Genomic DNA, 25,010 nt, shown 5'->3' on the forward strand with positions numbered 1-25,010 from the left:
AGACTCCATCCTTGGCGATTTGACGACCGGAACTGCCCCGATGGGAAGTTGGAAATGGAAAACTTTCAATGTTCTTCAGTCAGAAAAAAAAGGTTTATAAATAAGTAAAATACTAGTATAAAACATTTATTTTGCTTTCCACGTGACATATTTTTATGTGAGTTTAAATCGGTTTAAATCTGCTTTTGCAGCCACTGCAGGGAACCGTGATATCAAAATCATGGCCGTCATGGTGATATTGCTAGGTCTGCTTTGTTGCTATAGATTACAGTTCGTGATTAGAGATACTCCAATGTAACCTTTAGAGTGTAAAACTAGTATGTTTTCTCAAACATATTACAAAATTCTAAATGACTTGGCTGAATTTGAAGGACTAAGGCAGCAGGTTGTAGTTTGCTAAATCCACACCGTGGATGAGATACAGTTCACCGTGAACTGCTTATAAATAACGATTTTCATTAAACATGTCCTTAGGAATCCTTTCTTGGTAAGTGCTCACGTCGATTAGTTAACGAGGCGGCTGGGCCAGATTATCACGTATTTGTTTATCCATAAGCCACATTTGAGGTGCTTAAAATGTCAAAATGAAAACATTTTCGTCTACGGTGCAGACGTAGTAAGTCGTATCTGTTTGCCTACGGCGTGTTCAGAAGTCTACTGTTCTAACTTTAGTTTTCGTCATATTTGTTACTGCAGTAAAGATGAATAACATACCGTATTACGGCCCCGATGACGTCAAAGTTTCTTTGAAGTATGAAGAACTTGTTTCAGCTCTAGAACTGGCTCTGGCTGATTTTTCAAAAGGACCGGATGGAGGAGTGAGTCAGCCGCTGAGAGCCACCGCCGTAGTCACACAGTTCAATGGGTTAGACAGAGTTAGCATGATGGAATTTTTTTTTTTACCTAACACTTATAATTAACACATTTACAGTTTCCATGCAGCAATGCACGATTCATGTCCTCTTTGTCAACGTTTGTTTACAAAGCGGACATGAAATCCTACGGCCGTAGGCCGTACTACTACTACGTAGTAGTAGTAGAGACGTTAAATGAAATCCTACGGCCGTAGGCCGTACTACTACTACGTAGTAGTAGTAGAGACGTTAAATGAATTCCTACGGCCGTAGGCCGTTACTACTACTACTACTACTATACATGATGTCCTCTTTGTAAACAAGGTTGACATGTGCTCTTTGTAAACAAAACGAAGTTATTTTGTTTACAAAGACATGAATTTTGTGCTTATGATGAACTTTGTGCTCTTTGTAAACAAAGGTTGACAAAGAGGACATGAATCGTTGAATGCGTCTGAATCGTCTATAAATCAAGGTAGAGATCGATATTGTTTGTTCGCTTTGCGGTATCGATTATGTATTGGTTGATTGATTGTTTATGGGATGAAATCGTCAACAGCAAACAAAATTGGAAGAGCGTTAGTCAGTTATTTCTTGATATCTTCATGTTAAAAATGGTTTGCTAGTTTTCCAATGGAATTTATAATGATGCACAGCTGTTGTTATTGTACAATTTTCCTAATTACCAGAGCTTGCAAGTTATGACCTACAAGTAATCCAGATGTTCCATTCAATTGCACACAAAGAAAAATATTGAGGTACATATAGCCCTACAAAGTTGTTGAATAATTTTGTTGAATAATTTGCCCTTATTCAGAGAGCCAATGCCATCATCAGTGTATACCCATGATTTTACAACAGAACACAAACATGCTGCAGTTTTTCCTCTACTAGATTTAACCCAACGCCAAGCTGAAGGAAGGCTACAATATTTTGACAGTGCATGCTGTTGCAGATATGATTTGTATGCCAACAATGAGAGTCTTTGAAGTAGCCACTAAAGAAAGAAGAATGAAGACTAGAGAAGAACTGTGTTCAAGGTCTCCACCGACACACCATGTTGGTTGATGGGCTCTGAAACATACATGAATAGCTTGAAAAAGAAACTAAACGTCAACAATGACCAGACTACATCTGATGGACAATTTTCATTATTTAGAATTTCGTGTTTAGAAGCATGTGAGAATGCACCTTTGAATCAAATCGATGACAACTATTATGTTAATTTTTTGTTTGTGATTGGAAGCATATAATAAAATATTTATATATTTCTTTCATCGTGATTAAACTATTAATCACTTTTGAGTTCAAAATAGAATCCATACAACCAATGCATGGCACAGTACCTATTTTAGGCAACAGAATGCTTTTTAAATGTAAACGTTCAGCATTGTCCAAGAAATGTACGATATTGTTTGCTTTGCATGCTGCAAATATGTATAGTTTACTCAATTAGTTCATGCACGAGAATCACGTTCAGAAAATCATATATTTCCTACACGTTTACGGTGTAGAGAGGACAACGACAAAACTAAACAAAGAATTGGTGAATTATAATGTGATGAACAAACAAAAACAAACAAAAAAGTTAAATCACATAAAAAATTATTCTACTTTAATTGTTTTGTTTTTTTGGGTCTTCTTCGAAAACGAAAAAATTACATTTCTTCTTGTATTCAGCCAGCAGTTGTGGGGAAAGATCTGATACTTTTTCGCCCACCTTTTTAATTGCTTTTCGGCTACACCAAAAATAATTGGCACCGCGGTTCAGGATGTGGCTTGCTTGGTGCGTAACAATATTCAAAACGGCTGGGCGCATATCTGTAAAATTGGTTATTGCAAATAAACGAATGTTTTGTTATTTAAAAAAAGATAATCTTACCTGGACAGTCACATAGTAGAGTTGGGTTTCTTGAATATGGGCGATCTACGCCAAACTTCTCCAAGTGGGCCAAGTTTGCTCTATAGTGAGCGTCACTTGGAAATCCACTGGAGTTTTGAACATTTGTTGCAACAGAGCTTAAAGATTGTTGGAGGCAAACAGTTTTACTCGGTTTCACCACCTCAGCATTCAAAGTAGGCCGTTTGAAAGCCATAGAAGGCTGCACAAGTGGAATTGTGTGTACAACCGGCCTACTTTGTACATGTTGAAATTGTGGTGAAGCCGACACTGAATTTGCTCCATGGCACATTTGTACATGCCGCAACAAGCATTTTCTTAAAGGAAAAGTTTTTGAACATCCATTAACATGACATCTGAAAGGAGCCATTTCCATTTCAAATTCCTCTCCTTCAAAATACTGGCAAGTATTTTTTTTGGGTGGAGAGTCCAATGACAATGAAAGTGTTTTAATCTTCTCTTTCAATGTAGAAATTTCCACGTCAATTTCTGTTTGTTTTGCAGCAACTTCTCTGCGATCTTTCTCACTAGCACTAAGTAATTTCATTCTATTACTGTGCGTAAGACCCTAAAAAATAAACAAAATTAATATAAAATTACATATGATGAGTGGAATATTGGTCCGATATTACATCCCAAACTCGTTTGAATGTTTCATTCATGTTTTGGTTGATCGTGGTTATATTGTTTTTGCAACACCAATTTGCCAAACTCCATGGCGTAATGGTACTTGTTAATTTTTTCGTTAATCCTGATTTTTAGATATAACTTTTTAATTTCTTCAACAATTTCCACATTTTCACTTGTCTGGCACCACTTTTCGCTATTAACAGAATCCTATTACATTACAACGAATTTAATTTAGGATGAAAACTTGCTTATTATTGGACATTATAGTATAAATAAAGCAAGCAGATCTAACTTAAAAAAAATTGAAGTTACCATCTTAAAAATCCAAAGTAATAATTAATGTTGTTGGAATTGAAGTTGCAGTTAACAAAAACTTCCAAGTGCTAGGAATAATTTGCTATGTCATTGGTAAGGTGTTCTTTGACCGTAGAACATTTTGAACGAAGCCACACCCCCTTTTTTTACCGCAAAAACCACTCTGGAGAATCGTCTGCAGTTTTCATAGAGAATCGTCTGTAGTTTTCATAGTGTCACCAAACAGTGTCAAACACATTTACTAAAACTTACTCTTAGATAACTACCATAACTTATCAAATTTTTATTTGTTAAATTAACTTGAAAAAACTAAAGTGTTAGTGCAACGACATGAGTGGATTTGCGAAAAAGCAAGAAAATGCTAAATTTTTTTCCAAATGTGTGGATGACCTGCATATCACAAATATTTGTGAAAAGATAGATGGTAGGCCTATACATATTAATTACTATTTATAATGTTATTATACCTGTAATAATATTTATTTTTAAATTTCATATTGATCAGCTGAATTTCCCGACCCGGAGCCTGACTATATACCAACACCATTGAATTTTGTATTTTTTCGAATAATATTGACATATTTCAGTCAGCAGATTGTGGATTTGCCACCAATTGTAGCAATTCTACAATCAGTATAAAGGATTACTTAGGTTTACTATATTTGGTAATTCTCAATAAACAATAAGTTTTCATTGAAATACAATTAGGTTCCAAACACCTATCCCATACAGCAACAATCAGAACGTGTATGTCTTAGTTGTAACGAAAACTTTCCCTAAAACTAGGAGTGTAGTATTAGAGCCAAAGAAATTATACTTTATTTCTTGTCTAATAATATCTTTTTACAGAATGAGTTTGGATGAAAAATGAGATTCCTCCATAACAAATTTGGCGTAATCACATTGCTGTAATCGGACGCCAATCCCGCGGGAAATGTCTTAAGGATTGCTTCCTGGCTTGTAAGTTTCAAGATGTTGGCAGTAAGATGGAACTGAAAGAATTTTTTTTTAAACTTAGTTGAACTAATTTTTTTTTTGAAATTTCCCCATCGAAATACAATGACGCAAAATCTTGTGGGTATTTCGGTGGACATGGATCTGCCTTGGTTTGCATTCACGATGACTCGTCATTTGATTAAAAATTCAAAAAGAAACCTATGAACCATTCTCGTACATTTTACCACGTTTAAATTGTTACTACCGTCCTGGAATTGATAAAATTACCATTTATTCTCACTTTTCCGCTTTAACTGTTAAACCAGTAATCTGGTAAATCATTCATCATTTCTTTACTTGCATTAGTTAGTGCTAATTATTTCTAATTGTAGATAAATTTTAAAATCTTTTTTTCTGATTTCTTTTATTTTGGATTTCGTGGAAATTAAAATTCCACCTAAGGATGTAATTTTTGTGGCATATGGCGATGCTTTTTCCAACTCATCAACCATTTTTTCACCAATTGTTCTCAACGGAGACAAATTGTTGACAACCTTAATAAATCGCGAATCAACAGCATGGTTGGATTCAATGAAATGGGGTAAATATTTTTTAAAATTCATATTTTTCTAAATTTAAATAAGTTAATTATTTCGCAGGATGTTACGCTCGAATGTTTCCTACAACACCTGGCCGTAACCGGGGAAACAATTGGATACAAAATGCGAACAATGAAATATCATTTAAAGAATATGACGAAGAAATCGCCATGGAAGATTGATAAACGCTTACGCTTACACCCAAAAATCTAAATATAAACTGGCAAATGCAAATCAATCTGATTCAATAAAAAATCAATCGCCAAACTGGACGTCAACGACCCCAATTACGGCCGGTTGAATTTTTTTTAAATCTCTTGTTCCTAAGAAGAAGAAGAAAAAACAAAACACATAGTCACTACTGACTATATACGAAAAAATTTTTATTCTCTTGCGAACCGCATTTTGACACGGACATGCGCGCAGAGCTGATCTAGGCAGTGAGTCGCAAACAGACGGCCACCACTGATCAAGAATCAGTTGATGCTTTTATGTTAGATCCTCCTCAGCAAAAAACATATGTTCAATCCCGAAACGCCCTTGCATGCAAATTAGTTACATTTTATCCAAATAATTCAGCTAAAAATATTGATACCCATATGGCATCGATACTGCTTTTTGACGAAACTTCTGGGATGCCGATAGCGGTAAGGTCAATGAGTCAATATAATTCCAAATGAGTCGTAATTTGCATTAACACAGCAAATAATCTGAATAAAGATGTGATTATTTACCTAGATAATGGATGGAGAAGTCATAACCGCCATGAGGACGGCAGCGGTTTCAGCAATCGCCACCAAATATTTAGCAGAAAAGAAAGAAGTGCTTGCTGTTCTCGGTTCGGGAGTTCAAGCAAGAGCTCACATTGAGGCGTTTGTCAAACTTTTCACAATAAAGAAGGTATACGAAGCTGAAAATTAATGTTCTATGTTAATTTTAATTAATATTGTATATTAAATTAATTTATGTTCTAAATTAATGCTCTATGTTCTGCTTATCAGGACATCTCAAGTTTTGAAATAGGTTTTTCACCATAATTAAAATGTTTTGTTTGGTTCTCTTTCTCCTGAAGATTAATATCTGGAATCACCGTTCAAATGGTGCAGAACAACTCGCCAAACATGTGAGTGCATCGTTCGGAATAGAAGTACAAGTATTTGCCGACGTAGAGTCCTGTGTCGTGGAGGCGGATGTAATTATCGCGGCCACATTCTCGACTGAACCCATTCTTAAAGAGTGTTCCATGAAACCTGGGGTTCACATCAATTGTAAGAAGCTTAACTAATTCCACTACTAACTTTTTAACTGTAAATTTTTATTATTCAAATAAACAGCCGTTGGAGCCCCACGTCCGCAATGGCAAGAACTAAGCAAAGAACTGATGAATAATTCGGTCGTTTATGTCGATTCAGTTGTGTCCGCAACTCAAGAATCGGGAGACGTAATTAAATCAGGAGCGGAAATTTATGGAGAAATCGGACAAGTAGTGCTAGGAAAGAAAAAAGCTGAAACTACTAGACGTACAGTCTTTAAATCCCTAGGTAAAGGGATCAGATCAGAGTAAAAGTTTACCACACAGAATTTCAATCTGTTTCTTTCCGTTAGGCCTAGCTCTCGAGGACGCTGTCTCCGCCCGCCTTGTTTTCGACATCATGGAACAAAAGAAACAAATATAACCAGCTACCACAAGCATTTCACTATTATCAAATAGAGAAAACAAAAGAAAAAGCTGAGTAAATTCCTACAGCATGTTTTATTAAATGTAATCCAGAAGAGTACACACAAATGAGAGAACTACTGGTACACTGTGCTAGTATGTTACTCATCTTGAACAATAACATAGTCGGGATGTTTTTCTAGAACAAGCTCGGCTTGCTCTGCAACGACTTCGGTAACACAGCTGAAAACGTCAGATGCGAGTGCCGCACCACGTTCAATACACAAACGATGATATATCCCTAGAGCTCGAGCCTCACCAGAAGCTAGTTTTTCAGACTTGAAACTGCCTTGCAACTGGCTAGTCTTCAGCACAAAAACAGTTGCAACTGGGATTTGCCATCGATGAAGAAGAATAAGACCAATACCACACTTCCAGTCATGGAACACAGCACAAGTTTCTTCTCCTATTGTTGATGACGTTTGACCAGGATTGGAATTTAACGAATTGGGTGTGTCCAGTTTGACAGATGATAGTTTATTTTGGCTGATAGATGTCCCCGAGAGAGACGGTGGTGTCGTTGAGTTGGTAGTAACTGACTTTGATCGATGTTGCAATTCAAATTCAGTCAGAAAATCTGCAACCATATAACCAAATAAAATGGCATCTGTGGTTTCTTGGTCGTTATCCGGAATGTCAATACCTTGGTCTTTTTTAAACCTCTCGATGTCATCGTCACCAAACCTGCTTCTTGCCGATTCAACGTCAAACAGGATGGCTGGAGGTTGGCCATCTACTAGCCATTTTCCAGTTATAACTTTGAGTTCTTTTTCTCGTGCAGTTTGGACGGCCAGGGCAAGTGGTGACTCTGGTGGGAATTCCGATTCGACAACCTCATTTCCTACTCTCTCTGGTCTGTGGGGTCCAACAAGAATATTTTTATCTCCGCGTATGGTAACCATATCAGCCACGTTACTAACTACATCCCACGAAACTTCAAAGGTCCAAGGATGTCTCCCAGTATCTTCGTTCGATCCATCTTTATTAAATGTTGCTGCTTCTACATCCCTTTTGGCTGGTGTACTTTCCACAGTTTTCGAACGAAACCAGCAAAGAACTTTCGAAATGCAACGTTTGATTTGGCGCAGCATTTTACGCTTCGAAATTTGCATTGCATCTGTGAAACAAGCTTAGATAGCTTCGCCGAAATGTATCGCTGACTTGCAAGTTCTGCACTGATGTTTCCGGGAATCAATTTTATCTAATAAAAAAAGGTTAACTAAGAAAACGGACAAAGTTAAAATGTCATCAATACACTTGCCCACATAGTTCCGGTTACTTCACGCCTTTATTCGACATTTTCACTATTTAGACGAGAACACACCGCTACTTTAAAGCGACTTTGAAAGCCAGATCCTTATTTCTTCGAATACGACGATCGAATGATGCCCCTATTTCGAAAAAGCATTAAGAGTCAACGTTAGCCTTACTGTTTGATAGTCTACTGACCTACATCAACGTTGTGCTATGTCGACAAAAAGTCAACATTCAGCAGTTTAGTCTGGTTATTTTTTGTGCCAGAAGCGGAAGTGGTTGTTATTCTACGGCTGTTGTTCCATTTGACGGCATCGGCTACCATACTTACAATTGCAGGCTAATGACGAGGAAAGAATTAAAAAAAAAAAAAGATAAATTAACTTCCGAAAAACATGATCACATTTTCCTGTTGCCTCACTTTGACAATAGGACGTGAAATTTCCCTTTCCTCGACGTCCATTTCCTTATTCCACCGATCGAGCTCTCCAGCAGCGCTAACTGCGTAGCTATAAAAATTTGATGTAGTACCTTAAGCACACAACTGTGGAACCGGTTACGGATTAACCAGCCTTCCCTGTTCCTCCGACCAAAAAAAAACAAACAAAGGCCGTCCAAACATGCGGAGATGTTGATATGATTTCTCCATACATATTTGCGATGTAGAGAGAAATCTGGCGTTACGATCTTTCTGATAAACGGTTACGGATTTTCTCGATATTGCTACTTGATTTTCCTCTTCCAAACTACGCCAACAGGTAGAATAAATTACCCGGCAGCGTAAGGTATAAAAGCATGGCCAACTTATCGTCGAACAATAGTGATCCCAGCCGTTTCGGTGGTTGATGACAACAGTCGCTGTGTAGTCTCGTGGACGTATATCTGCATATCCTACGTAAGTATAAGAAAAGAACGCAAAAAGATAAAAACGTGTAAACGAAATGATGGCCGAGAACGGCACAGTATGGAAGAGCGACTACCCCAGGAGGCACATATACTTCCTGGGCACCTTAGGATTACTTTTGGGGCTTGGAATAATCGTTCTAGAGGTAACTCACCAAAATGACTAAGCCATGTGCCACACAAAATGACCATTTTCTCTTGTGGTGAACAAGGCAACCATGGTTGTATATAGAGACGATATACGTCTCAATGACATCCGCAACAACCCGTTACTGCCTATCGCCATCACGGGTCTTACCTTTGGAGTTTACTTTATCATCTTAGCCATCGTAACTGCCTGCGCTGCAAAAGCCAAATCCAGATGCATGTAAGTGATCCATCTCCTTGTCTTATTTGATTATCGACATTTTTCTTAATCCTTTTGAAGCTTCTAATGCTATCATGAACGGGTTCCAGAACAATAACTTTTCTCGTCATGAGTCTCATCGCCCTAGCGCTGGACTTGTGCTTACTTTCATTCCACGGTCTCCATCTCATCACTCGATGCAATCCAAACGAATTCGAAGGACTTGGAGGCAATTTCGGCATACGGAACTGCCGTAAGTTTTCCAACTAGGAAAAAATGTTGTTTTAAAAAACGTTTTCAAATGTCTTTTTCTGTAATGCAAAGGCAACGAATTTGATCACGTGTTGCTCATTAATCGACACGGTACCTCCCTATTGTTGATCATCATCGGCACAACCCTGCATGCCGTTGTCAATTTTTGCTCCATTCTTGTATCCTTTTATGTTGTTTGCCACTTCGAACAGGTACAAATGACAGTTTCTAGTCGAGTAAAGAATTATATTATTAACAATGTAGATTTCTTGTGTTTTGCTTGGATCTAAAGTAGAAATACCTGATCAATGGCGGCAACGGATCTCATCGCAACAGATAACTGTTCTTATCTTTTATTTCATCGTCGCAGTAAGATGACATCATCCCGATTGCATGAGTTAAAATACACATCCTTTTTTTTTTTAAATGGGCATATTTGTTTTCCTTCACTTTCCCAACCATCATCAAACCGGATGGTTTCTTCACTATGCCTTTCCTATGGTTCCTGGTCTCTGTGGTTATTCCGTTCACGACGACGAGGCAGAAGGAAATGAAACCGGATCTAATCAAACATCATATTATAATTTTTACTGGCAAGAAGCATCAGTTCAATACAGTGGCAATATTTTAACACAAGCAGTGACATGACGATCGCTAATTTTATCGTCCAAATACATGATACGACCAAGCAGTGGTTAAGCCCAATTGTCGCTATAGCGAAAAACCTCTTCTCGAAATGGATACTTACTTTGACCGCTGTTGGTTGTCTGATTTTCATAGCAACAATCGGACTTCAGGTATAGTTTCTTATTAAGATCTCGCATAATTAAAGTGGCCTTAGATTACGCTACGTACCAGATGTCGATGATCAGGGCATTTCGTGAACAAGAAGGGTCGCACGACGTGCCGTATAATCCTTGGATTCCTGCTACCGTGAACGGATTAGCTATTTGCCTTTACATTGTGCTACTATCAGTCCTTGTCATTTGGTCTATCCGGGCGTTTTCAAAAAACATGTAAGCTACATGAATGTTACATTATTAGTAATAGAGTACAAAATAAATAGGTTTTGTCTATTCCAGGGCGCTTGTATGTTGCTCCATCACCCTTGTTGGATACACACTGTTTGACCTCGGGGTTATATTTTACTACCCTCTTCACCTTGTGGCTAAATGTAGCTTTTCAGATTTCCATGGAATCATGCGCAACTGCCGTACGGAGAAATTTTAACTAGAAAGTTTATGCATAATTACCTAAAAGCAAATGGTGACATTCATCAGGTGCTGAATTCAACGATGTCTTGATGGTAATTCGACGAGGGAGTACACCAATTACGCTGACCATACTGGGTGTTCTTCACGGCTTGGTAATTGCCTTTTCATTGGCAAGCACTATTGCTATTCTTATGAAAAGGAAGAAGGTAATGTTAAAAACACTCCATCAATACAATATATGTACATTTACGACCTTGTAACTCAACGACAATCCATTTTGGAAGGTAAAATATGAAGTTAGCGGCCGCGGAAATGGATATGCAGCCAGAATTACATCTGAAGAAAGTTACACAGATTTAATAAATACAGAATTAGAATAGAAATATTTGCAATCACATTAGTGCAGTTATTGGCTCACCGCTCAACAAGCAAACAAACCCGTAGACGATCTGCATTAATATGTATCTCCACAATTCACATTATTACCTGATTATACGGTCCAGTTTCCCTTTTAAAGTATGCGGCATCACGACAGTGTAGGAATCGTTCTGTCTAGATAATATAATACACGTGCCGAACTCGAGTCGAAAGTAAGCATTTGGCCAAAACAGTAGTGTCTAATGATTTATGTACTCGGTTACGTTTTAAAAAATCACGAGGTTTAGCCACCTCGCGACTAGCTCGCACAGGATACTCTCTTACCAAAAGGCATAACCTAAAATAATGCTGTGGTGAAAATTTTCGTTAACCAAAAACCATATCAAAGCGGATGCTGAGGTCCACAACGCCGCCTCGCTTCCCTGGAAAAATTTAAGATTTAAAAGAAAATCCAAGAAAAAGGATCAGATCGTTGTTTGAAAACTAGTGTTTCTCTAAATTCGTTCCATGGCGTACGATTGTTGTGTAGCACCAGGCTCGTCTCAGGCAAGATTTTTAAGAGCTGGATTCCGCACTACAGCAATCATTGGATTGCTTATAGGAATCATCACAGTCTTTTGGCAGGTAACATTACGGTTGCTTTTGCTTGTACGGGTTATGTTTTACGTACCTTCAATCCAGATTCGATCCCACGCCGACATGAGCCAATTTGACCTTAACTGGAGTTTCGAACTTGAAATCTGTTTTGGCATATATGGTTTTTTTCTGGCTAGTACTAGCTACTATCTTGGGGAAATTCACGCCAGCTCTTGGTATTTAAAAATCGCTTCATAGCTGAAAAACTACTACGTGGCATGTGGCTAATCGGTTCGTACGTTATCGTTCTTTTTTCCCGTTTGGTTTCCAGGGCGAAATTTCATATCGTTGTCTCAGCTATTGGAATTGTCCTAGATCTGGTTCTTTTCGGGCATCATGCAACTTCAGTAATTAAAAGTGAGGGCATACTTGTGCCAAGAATCGGGTTCGTTATCACCATACTTTCTAATGATACCCGAAAACTTCAGTTGATAGGCATTTGGCAGGCGGTTATTCCAACATTGGCAACGATCACTTCATGATTTCTATTGCAACAATTCAAGCAGCCAACAATTCGTTTGCGATATTTCTTTGCCGGAAACTCCTTGGACATAAAAATGGTATTCCAAAAAATTATTTCATTAAATAGCTTACCGGATCGATTGAATAAGGTTTTTTGACAGGAGTTTCCGATTCGCACCCCTTACGGGAAACTACGCCAGAGCCTAACGATGGCGAGGAAACGAGTACTTTGTTGCTAAAAAAACCGGAGCCGAAACATTCTGCTATCTAATTGGTTTTCTTCGAACATTTGCGTTGTGCACTGTAAGTATCAAAATCGCATTATTACGGCAGACATTTGTGAAAAATGTCTGTATTTTTTTACGGGATGAAATATCAATACAAGAAAATGTGAATGCAACGTGCAACAGAGTTACCCGATGGTACCCGAAAGCACAAATCAGCGATGAGTTAAACAGAGGAGAACTTCCGGAATAAGACCAACGTACGTAAGTAATAAATTGTCATAGACGTTTTGACACTGTCCTATTGCTTCTTGAAACTCTTTAAGATGGGGTAGATGTTATCGAATGCATCATAGATCTCTTGACGAACTTTGGCGCCTATTGAAAAAAAAAATTAAAATTAAAGTTTGCAGGCTCCAAAATGATTTTTTTAAAGCTTACCAGTAAGCACAACTTTCCCTGAAACAAAAATCAATAACACAATACGGGGTTTAACCATTCGGTAAATGAGACCAGGAAAGAGTTCTGGTTCATAGCTGTTATAAATGGAGAATATTAGATATACGGCGGATGAACGCACTGAATTGTTATTTTCTTTTAGTTACCTGCTAAACTGGCTGTGAGTCAGAACGAGACCTTCTAGACGGATAGGGAATTTTACATCACAACTACCAACCATGTTTTGAATTTTAAAATCTAGAAATTTTGCCTGAAACAAAAACGATTTTAGAACAAAATTTCTCGAAACATAAAAAAGAATCTTACAGGGAAGTTTAGTTTCTGGACAATGCGCGCGTATTTTCGGGCTGCTAATCTTGAATCTTCTTCAGACTTTGCTCCTGTGCATACCATTTTCCCAGAACTGAAGATGAGGGCCGTTGTTCTTGGCTCACGGATTCTCATAATCACAGCTGCAAAACGTTTCGGATTGTATTCCGCATTACGTGCATGAAGAGCAATCTTTTTAAGATCTAATTTGCATCCCAGATTCACTGTTGATACTATGTTTCTACATTACCAAAGATGAAGTAGTTAAGTTTCTTTAAAACAGAAACCAATTTTTTTTTACTGTAATTGAGGAACAATTCCAGGGTCAGCAGAAGCTGGTGTGTGTGGTGTCATAGGTGCAGGTGTAGAAGGACCAAACATTCCGGCAGGAGCCGGTGTTCCTTGCGAATGCATGTGAGAATCACCAATTGCTGCACTTGATCCTCGGTTTGGAGCAGGTGACATGAGGGCTTGCTACAGAGTAAGACAAGAATTTTTAAATTACTGAACAGTTTCAGATGGAAACTCTTTTATGATGCCAACATTAAATTTTACTCAATATTAAAACATCATCCAAATGTCCCTATTGTTTTTCCTAATTACCTATTTGTTTTTATGGATATACAATGGTTCATGTAAAAGGTTACGACAGAGAATTTCTGCTTTAGAATATTTCTGGAAAATTACCGGTGTCTGTGGCTGTAACATGTGCTGAGGTGTGAATCCCGGTAGACTGTAAAGGTTCTGGGAACTTGAAGAATTATTGATCTGTTGGTGGGGCAAAGCAAGTCCAAATCCATTCTGTTGTTGTTGACGTGGTGTCGGAATTGGACTATTGTGAGGCAAAATCTGTTGGTCCTCCTCTGGTTGATGAAGTGGAGTTCCAATAGAAGGAATGCTGAAACCAGGGCTAGACAACATTTGATCCATTTTTTAACGTTGTTTCGCCTTGTTTAGAGATTAACTCAAAAACAAACGCAAATATTGAATTGTTGAGGATGAATACAACTATTCCGGCAACGTAAAAAACAACTATGGTCAAACTTCAGCAATGAAAAACCAACCAGCTCCTACAGCAAACTGCACAAAAGCGCTTCACGGCCTACCGCAACCGTCTGTCTCTACAAATGAGATGGCCGACAAGTTTTCCTGTTTACTAGTCTACTACCACTACCGCCACTACTTCTATTGGTTGGAGTTCAATACGCCTCTTGCGGTAGAACGTCGTACTGAGACTTGGCGGTCCAAAAACAGCTCTGCAAGCTGCACCCTATTACGTATTACCTGGCCTGCAGCCAGGTAATAGACGCAAAGGCGCAAAGCGATTACTATTGAGTCTATTAAAAAGGAAAGGCACAAAATACAAATTAAGTCTCTTGATTTTTTTTTTAAGCTGAAAAATTACTATTTTTGAATTTTATGTCATTTTATGTCTTGCATTTTAAACAGCGAGTGAGCGAGGAATATTTTTCCTTTGTGTAAGAATGGTCATTTTTGCGCGCTGGGATTCTGCCATTTATTAATTTGGCTTTGGAGGACATAATGAAACTGAATTTTCCCTCCCCCCACTATATCTTGATACTGACAGTATGTGTATATATGTTAAAAGATTGAATGTTCCCTTTTATGGCAAAAAAAAATTAATAAAAAAAAATTAAAATTAATACTAACTACGAGACAAAGAATACCTCTATTAAGTTAAGGGGTATTTAAGAGTTGATGGTGAATATAAAAGCGACAACAGCTAAAAACCCCCAAAAATCCACATGGATTTGTAAAGATTTTTTGAAGTCGTTTAGATTGCGCAGGATTCACAAAATTAGGCAACTATGTTAACACCAACCGATATCTGCTCACAGCAACCGCTGCGAAAAGGGATGGAAAATCGTAGATGATTTATACCTGCAGAAGCTTTTTGAAAGGAAAGTGATCTGCCTGTGATCACGTGTTGTTAAATTTAAACATAAGGTAAAGCTAAATCGATACGGAGAAATTATTTCAATGAGATCGTAATTGATATACATACGTCAAATTGTCCGATCGCCGCGGACGTCATACTCAATTTTGTAAACAGTTCCGGCTTCCGGTCAACTTGATAAAAACAGCGAGCTTTCCATTATTTAAAAATGTGTTACTTCCTCAATATTAAAATGTCACTCTGAAGCACGGACGATTCAAACAATTATAATAAATTGCTTACGTTGACTTTTTAGCAATTTTTTAAAATCATATTCTCTGTCAGCAGCAGAATCTTTGAGCGAGAAAGCGAGACACTTTACGCTTATCTTTTTCTTACTATTTTACCATCTTTTACCAACACTTTTTTTTTTTTACAAAACATACCACAAGATAACATTACCGGCATCTAAAGTTCTGAACCGATGAAGATTCGCAAAATTCCATGCAGTGCTTTTGCTTTAATTTTTATAGCATGTGTGCAGTTACCTGGCAACATATTTGTTTGCCGGAGCGTTCTTTATGATAGGAGAATTACACGCAGTGGTGGAATAAAGCAGCGAAAGTCTTTTGGAATGTTGCAGTCAATAGGGTGAGGATGAACATGTTTCACGTTGGATGTCAAGGCCACCTTTACTGATGCAATAGTCAACAATCAGCTCAGGAATTTCGGGAGATTTCGAAACCATTAAACGTCGTTTGTTTTGAGCCATAAACAAATGAAGACGGCTATTGATCCAATGACTCCAAGATGGACCCAATGCAGGAATGGAGGTAGATTTGCAATCTATTCTTGTTGAGGATGATTCTACTTTAGCAGTTACATGGTTAGTTACAACCACTGCTAAGTTAAAATCATGTGCTATTCGTTTTAAGCTAGAACTCAGTGAACACATTTGAGCACCTCTTTCAATATTTTTTTCTGCCCCAAAGTCTCGTCGAACTATCGATCCCACTAAATGGAACAAGACAAAATATAATAATTTCATTGCATCAAGAAGTGTGATGCATAGTACCATCCATACTTACTAGAATCGATTATTAATAGGCCAATATGTTCTTTGACAACAAGTACTTCAATACTGATTAACCTGTAATCATTATGAGTATTAGCTCTCACATTTCATAGCTTTTTTTAAAATTATTTTAATTAAAAAATAACTTACTTGTCAACAATTTCCTTAAGACTACAAGGTCTCCACAAATGGATTCTATTTAAAGAGCTCTTGATTTTTTGTTCTATAGCTATCCCATATTTGTGAATGGCAATGTCTAGAAGCCTAATAAATAAAATGAGTTGTTGTACAAGATGATGGCTACATTGGGCAATCAAATGAAAAGGAAGGTGCAATATTGCCAATACCAATACCTTGAAGCACTAAATGCACCTTCACTGTCTATATACAGAACACCATTTACTTTTCCATGTAATGCATTTGAAAATGCAAGTTGGAGACACAACTGAGTTTTCCCGAGACCAGGAGCTCCTGAGAATTCTGTTATGTGACCACATGTTATGCCTCCCTTTAAGAAAACATCTAGATCATCATTAAAAATCACATGTGATGGCTGTAGCAACCGGCTAACCTGGAACTTAAAATTTCCTTTAAAATAATAAATGTATGATGTTTAAAAGAAACAACCGAAATGCCTAGTGGGGTTATAAACTTGTTCACATCTTCAGAAATGGATGACAGTTTTTGATAAGTTAATCCCGTTTTTCGTTGCAACTCAATAAAATTCAATGTCAAGTAATCCTTGTGCAAAGAAAACAAAATTCTTTTCAATCAAAACTGAACCTATTAATGCCATTAACTATACAGTACTATACTTGGACAGTGATTATGCTATGGTTGGCAAGTTTGTCCGTGATAACTGTGGACAGGCCTATGGCTTTTAATTTCAAATTATTAGTCATTTTTTACATCGACATGCATTACCTTTTTTCCTAGGTGTCTGTGTTTACACAAATTTGGGCGCTCAATTTTGTAAGGAGTGCCATGCGTACAGTCAGCGTTGCAAGGTAATAAAATAGCGCTGTAGTAAATAAATTTACGAAAGCCAAATACAATTAAAACAAAATCTGGCAAATTTGATTTATTTTATAAATTCAGTTATTAATTTATAAAGGTAAGGATGAACTTTAACGTTCGGCTTTGACTCTTCGACTTCACTTAAGAAATCTTGGCTTATTTTACGAACAGACGAAAACCGCATGCAAAACTTGTCAAAGTAAAAAAAATAACGTGTGTCTTTTCATTAAAAATGTCAAAAAATTGCCAAGTTAAAAATATTGTGGAGGAAGCCTCAGATACAGAAGAAAGTGAGGAAGAGCAAAAAGATGAAGAAAGTTTCGAGGATGATGAACTTTCTGGCTTAGACATTCCGGAAGCAAAGCTTCCCATTTTACGTTCGATTGTGAGTAAGGGGAAAGCTGTTGCTAATGATGAGCAACAATATTTTCAACAGAATGAAAGGAGTGAAGATGCAGATAAACTTGCCATTAGAGAGGAGCTCTCCAATTTGACTTTTGAAGAGCTGCAGAAACTTAAAGAAAAAATTGGTTCAAAAAAATTTAATCTGACACTTACAGGGGTAAAGAAGAAGCCTCAGGTGAAAACAGATTTCAAAAGAGCCAACCCAAACAGACCAAGGGAAATATCTTCGAAATCTAGAAGGATAGAAACTAAGGTTGCTATTCAAGTTCCTAAAGTTTTCCGAAGTGATCCTCGTTTTGACAATCTATGTGGGGAATTTCGTGAGAGGGTTTGTTAATTTTTCTATACTTTTCTCTGGATTTTACCACTTTTTGCTTAGGTTTTGCTTATCTTGTTTCATTTGGTTCAATCAGTCATTTTATAGGAACTATGATTTTGTGAATAAAATGAAGGAAGATGAAGTAAAGAAATTAAAGGAAGAACTTCAAGAGGAAACGCAACCAAGGCGCATCGAAAAAATCAAATATCTTATACAAAGAATGGTAACTTTTGCGAGTATTCAAAGAATAACAATTTACCTGCAGGTGTAATATATTTTTTTCTTTGTAAATCTTAGGAAAATCAAATCAGAGCAGAGAAGAAGCGAAAGTTAGAAGAAGAAAAACAGGAAGAAGAAAAACGGATTACTATAGAGGCGTTGAAAGAAGGAAAATCTCCTTACTTTGCAACTAAATGTAACTATTAGCTAATTGCACTTATCTATAACCTGGCTAATAATTTCACCACGCCTATTCAACTTCCAGGGGCGCGTAAGGAAAGAGATCTTAAAGAAAAATTTGAGAGCTTGAAGGAGGATGGAAGATTGAACCAATATATGGCGAAAAAACGGAAGCATAATGCCCAGAGAGACCGGAGACACATGCCGTCTGAGCAATATTGATCGGAGAAAATTGACAAATTTATTGACTACTATTGCGAATACACACAACCGCTACGCTGTACGCAACATACGTGCTTCTTTTTTAGCTTGCAAGTCTTTCAATTCCTCTTCAACAATCAACTTCCTTTGTTCCAAGAATTGTCCATACTCTTGAGCATCCAATTTTGGGACTACTTCGATTCCACATGTTCTAGCAATACTAATAACCTGCTTACAAATTGTTTCTAAAGACAGGAAACTTTGTGTGGGATCTTGCTGTTTGATTTTGGCTATTTCATACACATGCTTAAGAGTAACTTTCCCTGCAACTTCGTGTGCTAGAATAAAAATGTAAAATATGTTTACAGTGAAAGAAGTAGTAGGTATGGTCAAAATAGTAATATTTACTTGGTTTCATGGCTGCCCTTTGGATGCCTGCAGCTTGTTTCAGAAAATATGTCACTGGAGGTTGATTAATTATAAGATCAAAAGTTCTGTCAGTGTTCACGGTGACTCTGCAGGGGAGCGGAATTCCCTCTTTGTACTCTTTGGTCCTTTCATTGAACTCCTTGCAAAATGCTGCAATATTTATGTTTTTCTTCAAAGAAATTGAAATATTATTTCTAAAACCTGTTGGTATACTTAAGCAATCAAAATATAAGCAAGGGAACAAACCTGTCCTAACTGAGGACCTAGTGGAGGACCTGCAACTGCCTTTCCAGACGGTATACATGTTTCTAATCGATTGCCATGATTTACTTTTGCAGTCCCCGATCTCTTTACCACTGCCTTCACGACTTTCTTGGCGACTTTAGACATAACAGATGGACGTGAATAGATTTATCACTTTGCACTAAAAATTCGGCTAAAAATTCCTATTCATTCAGTTTTTAGCAGACGACAACTGCACGTTCGAGAGATTTCGATGTTTACATGCCAGATGGTGCTGCACAACTACTTTAATCCGGTCTGACTTTCCTCAAACGATGGCGGACACGGACCTTAATGTTGACAGTATTATTTCGCGATTGTTAGAAGGTAAATTGTTTTACGAGAAAATATCCAAGTTAAGAGAATATTTCTTTATTCTAAAAAAATAACTAGATGGTTTCATTGGTAACGTCGTTAACTAATCGAGTACACCAAACAAGAAATACTAGGTCGGTAGATGGAAGAATTACAAACAGCCTCAGTTTTCCATTTTAAAAATACAGGTTACTCCGGCCCATATTTTTGTGCTGTTAAAAACACCAGGTCGTTCTATTCAACACACACTGACCATTTGCATTAAAAATTTTAAGTCTTTGAACCAGTATCACAAATCTGATTTCAAGCAAAGCGGTTGGGTAGATGTATATAATAGCACAGAATAATTTTAAATATGTTGAGTTTGTGTAGTGATACAGTTAGACTAGATTTCTATTATTGGAAGTAACCCATCATTTTTTCTTTTTTCTTTCTTTTGATTCAATGTCAGTGAGAGGATGTCGACCTGGGAAATCTGTGCAGATGACCGAAGCAGAAGTAAGAGGTTTATGCTTAAAATCCAGAGAAATATTCCTTCAACAACCAATTCTGCTTGAACTAGAGGCACCCCTGAAAATTTGTGGTATGCATTTCCTCAAAATTCCCAATTCTTTATAGGTATTGTTTATTATTTTGTAAGTAAATATGGTTCTTGTTTTTGCAGGTGACATTCATGGCCAGTATACAGATTTGCTTAGGTTGTTTGAGTATGGAGGTTTCCCTCCTGAAGCAAATTATCTATTCCTCGGCGATTACGTGGATCGCGGAAAACAGTCCTTAGAAACCATTTGCCTTTTACTTGCTTATAAAATCAAGTACCCTGAAAATTTCTTTTTGTTAAGAGGAAATCATGAGTGTGCCTCCATCAACAGAATTTATGGTTTCTATGATGAGTGTAAGTAGAAATAAGATGTTTAAGGACCAACAGTTTTTGTTTTCAAGTAATCCATCCTCTTTCCAGGTAAACGTCGGTACAACATAAAACTATGGAAGACTTTTACCGATTGTTTCAACTGTCTTCCAATCGCTGCCATAATTGACGAAAAAATCTTTTGTTGCCATGGAGGCCTAAGTCCTGATTTACAAAATATGGACCAAATTAAACGTATAATGAGGCCGACCGATGTACCTGACACTGGTTTGAACGAGATATTTTCACACCAGTAAAATTTGAAACAAAACGGGTTTTTTTCTTTAGGCCTTCTTTGTGACTTGTTGTGGTCCGATCCCGATAAAGATGTGCAGGGATGGTCTGAAAACGACCGTGGAGTTTCCTTTACATTCGGAGCGGATGTTGTCAGCAAATTTTTGAATCGCCATGACCTTGACCTGATTTGCAGGGCTCATCAGGTTGTCGAAGATGGTTACGAGTTTTTTGCCAAGCGTCAACTGGTGACTCTCTTCTCGGCGCCAAACTATTGTGGGGAGTTTGACAATGCGGGAGGCATGATGAGCGTCGACGAAACACTCATGTGCTCTTTTCAGGTAGTTCAAGTATTTACGGTTTCCATGCTGCAGTCATATCTTACTTAAACATTGATTGATTAGATACTGAAACCCTCGGAGAAAAAGGCAAAATACCAATACTCTGGTATCAACGCTACAAAGCCGAACGCAGCTGCCAACAAACCAGTGCCCAAAAAGAAATAGTAACCGTAGCAGTTGCCTAATCCTATTGAATATTTTGATCGACTTAACCTTTCGGCCAGAATGTGGTGAGGGATCCATAAATGCCCAATTTTTCCCCTTTTTTAACAGTTCTTCTTCCTATTTCTGTTGCCCTCTCGTCACAAAATTCGAAGACAGCGTAACTCCTTCGCATGCTCCGCCAACGTCTTCGTTTTGTTTTTTTTTCGTTACTTACCATATCTTTTTTTTCTATTCATTTAGTGTATATCCTCTGTAAATCAAACAAATAAACATGGTATCAGCAAAAATGTGATGTCCCCCCTTTTTTTTCTGTGACGCAATCCAGGGATTCAAATTAGTTGAACTCCATTTAGCTGACGGTGTATTTCACGAAGGCTTCTCAGTTTTTAGAGCCAAGAATATGAAGAGCCAATTCTTCGTCCATAGCCAGATCCAAGCCTGTGTCGAATTTATTAATTTTGGCCGGTTTCTGTTTTTTTGGAGGTTTCTTCTTGACCCATTTCTTTTTCGTCTTTGTTGGTGAAGGTTGATCTTGGTTATCGTCATCGCCACTCGATTGGGATCGTTTCCTATTGAGCAAAATCGAAAATGATACAAAATTTCGCGAATTCACATTCAAGATTGAATAACCTAATGTCGTACTTTGAAATCGTTTTTTGCTTGATAGGTACTTCTTCCTCTTCACTTTCGTCATCGCTATATTCTTCATCATCGTCTTCACTTTCGCTCAGTCGTGTACGTTTCCTAAAGGCATGACAAACATTAGGCCATTGAAGTAAAGGTGATGGGCAAAATCAAACAAAATGGTTCTATACTTTGCAACGGCTGGCCCCCTATAGACATCGCCATCTTCATCGCTGCCGCCTTGGTTGGAACCGTAGATGCGATCGGGATCAGGCAAAGCGTCGATAATATCTGCAACTGATCCATCAAGACTCTCCTCATCTTCCTCATCTTCCTCATCTTCCTCTTCGTCATCCACAGATTTTTCGTCTTCCTTGTCTACCCGGTTAGCTAATCTACGTTCTGCTTTGGCTTTAAGGCGATCTTCGCGATGTTTGGCTTTGATGCGTTGACGGAAAAGTTCTTTGTCGTATTTATCTTCTTCTTCCATTGCCCTTTTGGCTTCATCCAAATTGATGCCGCCAGTAACCGACATCAAGGCTTCAATTTCCAGGTTTCGACCGAGCTCTGAAACCTTTTCGCGGGAGGCATCGTAAATCCTCTGTAAAAGGATCGCGAGAATAAGCATAAACTAACAAAACAAAAAGGTATAGATAGTGGCGATAAAAATTGACACTTACATTTCCATCATCGTCAAAGTTGACAATTTTATTGGCTTTGAGTTTTTTGGCAAGGATGCGTTTGGCTACTTTTTCTTTTGTCAAAATTTTTTCCTTTTTCTTTTTCTCAACAGCAACCTCTTCTTCGGATTCTACTACGCCAGGCAATGCGTGGTCTTTGCGCTTGAGTTTGAAAATGCCTTCATCACTGTCGGAATCCTGTTCTTCATTTTCTGCATGGAAATTATAAGCTGCTTCCAAGTCATTCCTCCTCCACTTCTGCTCACTCGATTCAACACCGACTTCCTTGTTATCTGGGCTGTCATAATTTGGTTTCAGCATGCGAGGAGCTTGTGGTGGTTCAGCCGTTGTTGTTGCCTTCAAATGTTTTTGTAGAAAACGGACTCGTGGTGCAAGAGCCAAACCCAACGACCGTGCCAAAGCGTTCAAATCGATGGCGGTGACATCAAAAATTGACTTGTCTTTCATGAGGAAAATTGACTTTGCATAAGTGACGAATGCGCGCTGGGCCATTTGTTTCAATTCCACATCACGAGCAAGCATAGCTTCGAGTTTGCGTTGGATAGAAAAAAGTTTTGCGGGGTTTACTTCAATTTTCTGGATGGGAATTTTCTTTTGAGCCAACTGTTCAACCATAGCTTCCTCAGACGGCAACAACATCAGCAACGATTCACCTCCTTTCTGATAGCGTGCAGTCCGGCCTGCTCGATGTATATAACTACTAGCATCATCTGGGCAATCCATTTGAAGAACCCAATCAATGTTGGGAAAGTCTAATCCTCGTGCGGCAATGTCCGTGGCGAACAAGACGGCAGTTTCTTTTTCGCAAAACTCTTCGTAGACTGACATGCGCTTCATTTGGTGCATAGTGCCATACAAGGCCAACACGGGAAGGCCTGGTCGTAGACGGGTAAAAGCTTGATGGATGAATCGAACCTAAGAAAAGTAACTATCTTTTAGTTTGAATGATTAAAAGCGAATACAAGGCAATCTATTTTTACCTGCTTGCAAGAAGTCAAAAAAACGATAAGCTTTTTTTTCCTATGGCTTCGAAGGAAAGACCACAAAATGTCGATTTTGTTTTGTATGGGAGTTATAATGTAGCTTTGACGTAAAGACTCAGGTGTAGAGTATTGTGCGTGTTCATGAACAGAAACGTAGACCGGGTCCTTTAAACTCAACCGCGCGAGATCTTTGACCGACCTGGAAAAATAAGATGAGCCATTATTTTAATGCCTAACTAAATTGAATAACATTTATACTTGGTTTGCGTAGCGGAAAATAACAACGTTTGCCTTTTGGGAGGTAGATTTTCAATGATGCCATTCATCGTTTGCTGGAAACCGAGATCCAAACAGCGATCGGCCTCATCAATAACCAAGATTTGAAGGTTGGAGCAGTCAAATAATGGATTTTCATCCATGTGATGGAGTACTCTTCCAGGTGTGCAGATCATGATGTTGCACTGGTCTAATCGTTTTCTCTCAAAATTGAGATCCTTTCCTCCAATGATTAGACCAGCAGAAAAGTCATGCTGAATTCCAACCTTCCTGAATGTTTCAAAAATCTGATATGCAAGCTCACGGGTAGGGGTAATGATCAGAGCACCAAGCCCATCTAGTCGGGTCCACTGCAAGCAATATAGCCTTTCAAGGACGGGAATAACAAAGGCTAAGGTTTTCCCGCTGCCAGTCTTGGCAGCTCCCAGCACATCCATTCCTCGAAGAGCGAGAACAATGCTCTCTTTTTGCACATCAGTCGGTGTGACATACTCGTTTTGCTTGAGGCCTTGCAACGTTTTCTTTGAAAGTGGAATGTCCCTAAATTTTTGAATGGCTGATGTTTCAACAGCTGTGTAGCGTATTTCTAGGTTTTTGATTTCATGTTGCTCAATAGCACTTGTTTTAACGCGGCCTGGATGCAACTTGCCTTTTGAGTTTTTTTTCTTTTTCGTCTTTTCAGATCCTTGGCTGTTTATTTTCTTTTCGGTTGAACTATTGGGAGACTTCATTTCGGTCTCCATTTCTGTTGATTTGATATAGCTGTAAGGTCTAATATTATTTCTATTCTGTGTTTAAAGATAAAAAGATTTAACTACGCAACACACCAAAACTAGGACCTCCAGAATCCAGATCAGAGCAACCACGAGACATAGCAGACGAACATTAAAAGAATGCCATCTAGCGACAATAATGTGTACAGCTGCATTGGCGGTTTTTTTATTTTTAAAAAATACCTTTATGATTAGAATATTTAATAGAAGAAAATGTAAAAACCATTGTTAAAGAAAATAACTGACATTAGAAATGGCGAGAAAAGTGTATCCTCA

General features: G+C 38.0%; 9 protein-coding genes and 4 long non-coding RNA genes across 23 annotated transcripts; 7 read left to right on the forward strand and 6 right to left on the reverse strand.

The window, feature by feature from the left end:
- Positions 1-110: 110 nt before the first annotated feature.
- Positions 111-856, reverse strand: LOC123475433. The gene is made up of 2 exons (XR_006650474.1): positions 715-856; positions 111-654 (listed from the first exon to the last, which is right to left on the reverse strand). It is a non-coding gene; the product is annotated as an uncharacterized LOC123475433 (long non-coding RNA).
- LOC116935641 lies at positions 250-2,126 on the forward strand. Of its 2 annotated transcripts, none has more exons than XR_006650471.1 (5): positions 250-385; positions 475-616; positions 697-875; positions 1,544-1,612; positions 1,672-2,126. It is a non-coding gene; the product is annotated as an uncharacterized LOC116935641 (long non-coding RNA). The 2 variants fall into 2 exon arrangements; XR_006650470.1 differs by having other exon boundaries at positions 697-865.
- Positions 2,127-2,324: 198 nt separating this feature from the next.
- On the reverse strand, positions 2,325-3,179 carry LOC116935632. The gene is made up of 2 exons (XR_006650473.1): positions 2,737-3,179; positions 2,325-2,675 (listed from the first exon to the last, which is right to left on the reverse strand). It is a non-coding gene; the product is annotated as an uncharacterized LOC116935632 (long non-coding RNA).
- Positions 3,180-5,020: 1,841 nt separating this feature from the next.
- LOC116935621 lies at positions 5,021-5,532 on the forward strand. Its single transcript, XR_006650472.1, has 2 exons — positions 5,021-5,236; positions 5,295-5,532. It is a non-coding gene; the product is annotated as an uncharacterized LOC116935621 (long non-coding RNA).
- A 153-nt stretch (positions 5,533-5,685) lies between these two features.
- LOC116928593 (ketimine reductase mu-crystallin) lies at positions 5,686-7,072 on the forward strand. Its single transcript, XM_032935694.2, has 5 exons — positions 5,686-5,881; positions 5,973-6,134; positions 6,307-6,502; positions 6,569-6,775; positions 6,840-7,072. The coding sequence occupies exons 1-5, from the start codon at positions 5,726-5,728 to the stop codon at positions 6,908-6,910; spliced, it is 792 nt and encodes a 263-aa protein (XP_032791585.2). The 5' UTR covers positions 5,686-5,725; the 3' UTR covers positions 6,911-7,072.
- LOC116928595 (TATA-box-binding protein) lies at positions 6,969-14,537 on the reverse strand. Of its 4 annotated transcripts, XM_032935699.2 has the most exons (13): positions 14,076-14,537; positions 13,690-13,862; positions 13,386-13,629; positions 13,226-13,329; positions 13,062-13,156; positions 11,407-12,998; positions 11,174-11,256; positions 10,562-11,103; positions 10,008-10,268; positions 9,822-9,934; positions 8,627-9,720; positions 8,401-8,545; positions 8,213-8,342 (listed from the first exon to the last, which is right to left on the reverse strand). In XM_032935699.2, exons 1-6 carry the CDS (start codon positions 14,316-14,318, stop codon positions 12,922-12,924), a joined length of 936 nt encoding a protein of 311 aa, XP_032791590.1. In that variant the 5' UTR covers positions 14,319-14,537; the 3' UTR covers positions 8,213-8,342; positions 8,401-8,545; positions 8,627-9,720; positions 9,822-9,934; positions 10,008-10,268; positions 10,562-11,103; positions 11,174-11,256; positions 11,407-12,921. The 4 variants fall into 4 exon arrangements, with proteins under 4 accessions (XP_045034000.1, XP_045033999.1, XP_045033998.1 ...); XM_045178065.1 differs by lacking the exons at positions 9,822-9,934; positions 10,008-10,268; positions 10,562-11,103; ... (5 more) ...; positions 13,690-13,862; positions 14,076-14,537 and adding exons at positions 6,969-7,528; positions 7,595-8,152 and having other exon boundaries at positions 8,627-8,768; XM_045178064.1 differs by lacking the exons at positions 9,822-9,934; positions 10,008-10,268; positions 10,562-11,103; ... (5 more) ...; positions 13,690-13,862; positions 14,076-14,537 and adding an exon at positions 6,969-8,152 and having other exon boundaries at positions 8,405-8,545; positions 8,627-8,768.
- Positions 9,113-10,133, forward strand: LOC116928599. 2 transcript variants are annotated; one of them, XM_032935706.2, is made up of 5 exons: positions 9,113-9,254; positions 9,321-9,475; positions 9,565-9,707; positions 9,779-9,918; positions 9,999-10,133. In XM_032935706.2, the coding sequence occupies exons 1-5, from the start codon at positions 9,147-9,149 to the stop codon at positions 9,999-10,001; spliced, it is 549 nt and encodes a 182-aa protein (XP_032791597.1). In that variant the 5' UTR covers positions 9,113-9,146; the 3' UTR covers positions 10,002-10,133. The 2 variants fall into 2 exon arrangements, with proteins under 2 accessions (XP_032791597.1, XP_032791596.1); XM_032935705.2 differs by having other exon boundaries at positions 10,002-10,133.
- LOC116928600 lies at positions 10,565-12,793 on the forward strand. The gene is made up of 8 exons (XM_032935707.2): positions 10,565-10,722; positions 10,789-10,919; positions 10,987-11,126; positions 11,205-11,922; positions 11,980-12,110; positions 12,206-12,291; positions 12,363-12,494; positions 12,558-12,793. The coding sequence occupies exons 1-4, from the start codon at positions 10,565-10,567 to the stop codon at positions 11,298-11,300; spliced, it is 525 nt and encodes a 174-aa protein (XP_032791598.2). The 3' UTR covers positions 11,301-11,922; positions 11,980-12,110; positions 12,206-12,291; positions 12,363-12,494; positions 12,558-12,793.
- Positions 14,538-15,662: 1,125 nt separating the features above from the next.
- LOC123475432 (DNA repair protein RAD51 homolog 2-like) lies at positions 15,663-17,436 on the reverse strand. 3 transcript variants are annotated; one of them, XM_045178068.1, is made up of 7 exons: positions 17,176-17,436; positions 16,988-17,101; positions 16,932-16,937; positions 16,714-16,868; positions 16,511-16,624; positions 16,374-16,435; positions 15,663-16,299 (listed from the first exon to the last, which is right to left on the reverse strand). In XM_045178068.1, the coding sequence occupies exons 1-7, from the start codon at positions 17,260-17,262 to the stop codon at positions 15,929-15,931; spliced, it is 909 nt and encodes a 302-aa protein (XP_045034003.1). In that variant the 5' UTR covers positions 17,263-17,436; the 3' UTR covers positions 15,663-15,928. The 3 variants fall into 3 exon arrangements, with proteins under 3 accessions (XP_045034003.1, XP_045034001.1, XP_045034002.1); XM_045178066.1 differs by having other exon boundaries at positions 16,714-16,937; XM_045178067.1 differs by lacking the exon at positions 16,932-16,937 and having other exon boundaries at positions 16,714-16,931; positions 17,176-17,380.
- A 42-nt stretch (positions 17,437-17,478) lies between these two features.
- Positions 17,479-18,788, forward strand: LOC116928596 (ribosomal RNA processing protein 36 homolog). 2 transcript variants are annotated; one of them, XM_032935701.2, is made up of 5 exons: positions 17,479-17,762; positions 17,814-18,110; positions 18,196-18,324; positions 18,399-18,516; positions 18,586-18,788. In XM_032935701.2, the coding sequence occupies exons 1-5, from the start codon at positions 17,610-17,612 to the stop codon at positions 18,720-18,722; spliced, it is 834 nt and encodes a 277-aa protein (XP_032791592.2). In that variant the 5' UTR covers positions 17,479-17,609; the 3' UTR covers positions 18,723-18,788. The 2 variants fall into 2 exon arrangements, with proteins under 2 accessions (XP_032791592.2, XP_032791591.2); XM_032935700.2 differs by having other exon boundaries at positions 17,482-18,110.
- LOC116928598 (39S ribosomal protein L11, mitochondrial) lies at positions 18,723-19,637 on the reverse strand. Its single transcript, XM_032935703.2, has 3 exons — positions 19,377-19,637; positions 19,110-19,299; positions 18,723-19,039 (listed from the first exon to the last, which is right to left on the reverse strand). The coding sequence occupies exons 1-3, from the start codon at positions 19,518-19,520 to the stop codon at positions 18,774-18,776; spliced, it is 600 nt and encodes a 199-aa protein (XP_032791594.1). The 5' UTR covers positions 19,521-19,637; the 3' UTR covers positions 18,723-18,773.
- LOC116928594 (serine/threonine-protein phosphatase PP1-beta catalytic subunit) lies at positions 19,626-21,664 on the forward strand. Its single transcript, XM_032935698.2, has 6 exons — positions 19,626-19,739; positions 20,179-20,310; positions 20,392-20,622; positions 20,689-20,865; positions 20,926-21,212; positions 21,276-21,664. The coding sequence occupies exons 1-6, from the start codon at positions 19,688-19,690 to the stop codon at positions 21,375-21,377; spliced, it is 981 nt and encodes a 326-aa protein (XP_032791589.1). The 5' UTR covers positions 19,626-19,687; the 3' UTR covers positions 21,378-21,664.
- A 57-nt stretch (positions 21,665-21,721) lies between these two features.
- LOC116928590 (probable ATP-dependent RNA helicase DDX10) lies at positions 21,722-24,866 on the reverse strand. Of its 3 annotated transcripts, none has more exons than XM_045178061.1 (7): positions 24,789-24,866; positions 23,944-24,706; positions 23,683-23,884; positions 22,682-23,617; positions 22,193-22,602; positions 22,008-22,121; positions 21,722-21,946 (listed from the first exon to the last, which is right to left on the reverse strand). In XM_045178061.1, exons 1-7 carry the CDS (start codon positions 24,832-24,834, stop codon positions 21,757-21,759), a joined length of 2,661 nt encoding a protein of 886 aa, XP_045033996.1. In that variant the 5' UTR covers positions 24,835-24,866; the 3' UTR covers positions 21,722-21,756. The 3 variants fall into 3 exon arrangements, with proteins under 3 accessions (XP_045033996.1, XP_045033997.1, XP_045033995.1); XM_045178062.1 differs by having other exon boundaries at positions 22,020-22,121; positions 24,780-24,846; XM_045178060.1 differs by having other exon boundaries at positions 24,780-24,846.
- Positions 24,867-25,010: the final 144 nt, after the last annotated feature.

This window comes from Daphnia magna, linkage group LG8, assembly GCF_020631705.1.
Source record: "Daphnia magna isolate NIES linkage group LG8, ASM2063170v1.1, whole genome shotgun sequence".
NCBI lineage: Eukaryota > Metazoa > Arthropoda > Branchiopoda > Diplostraca > Daphniidae > Daphnia > Daphnia magna.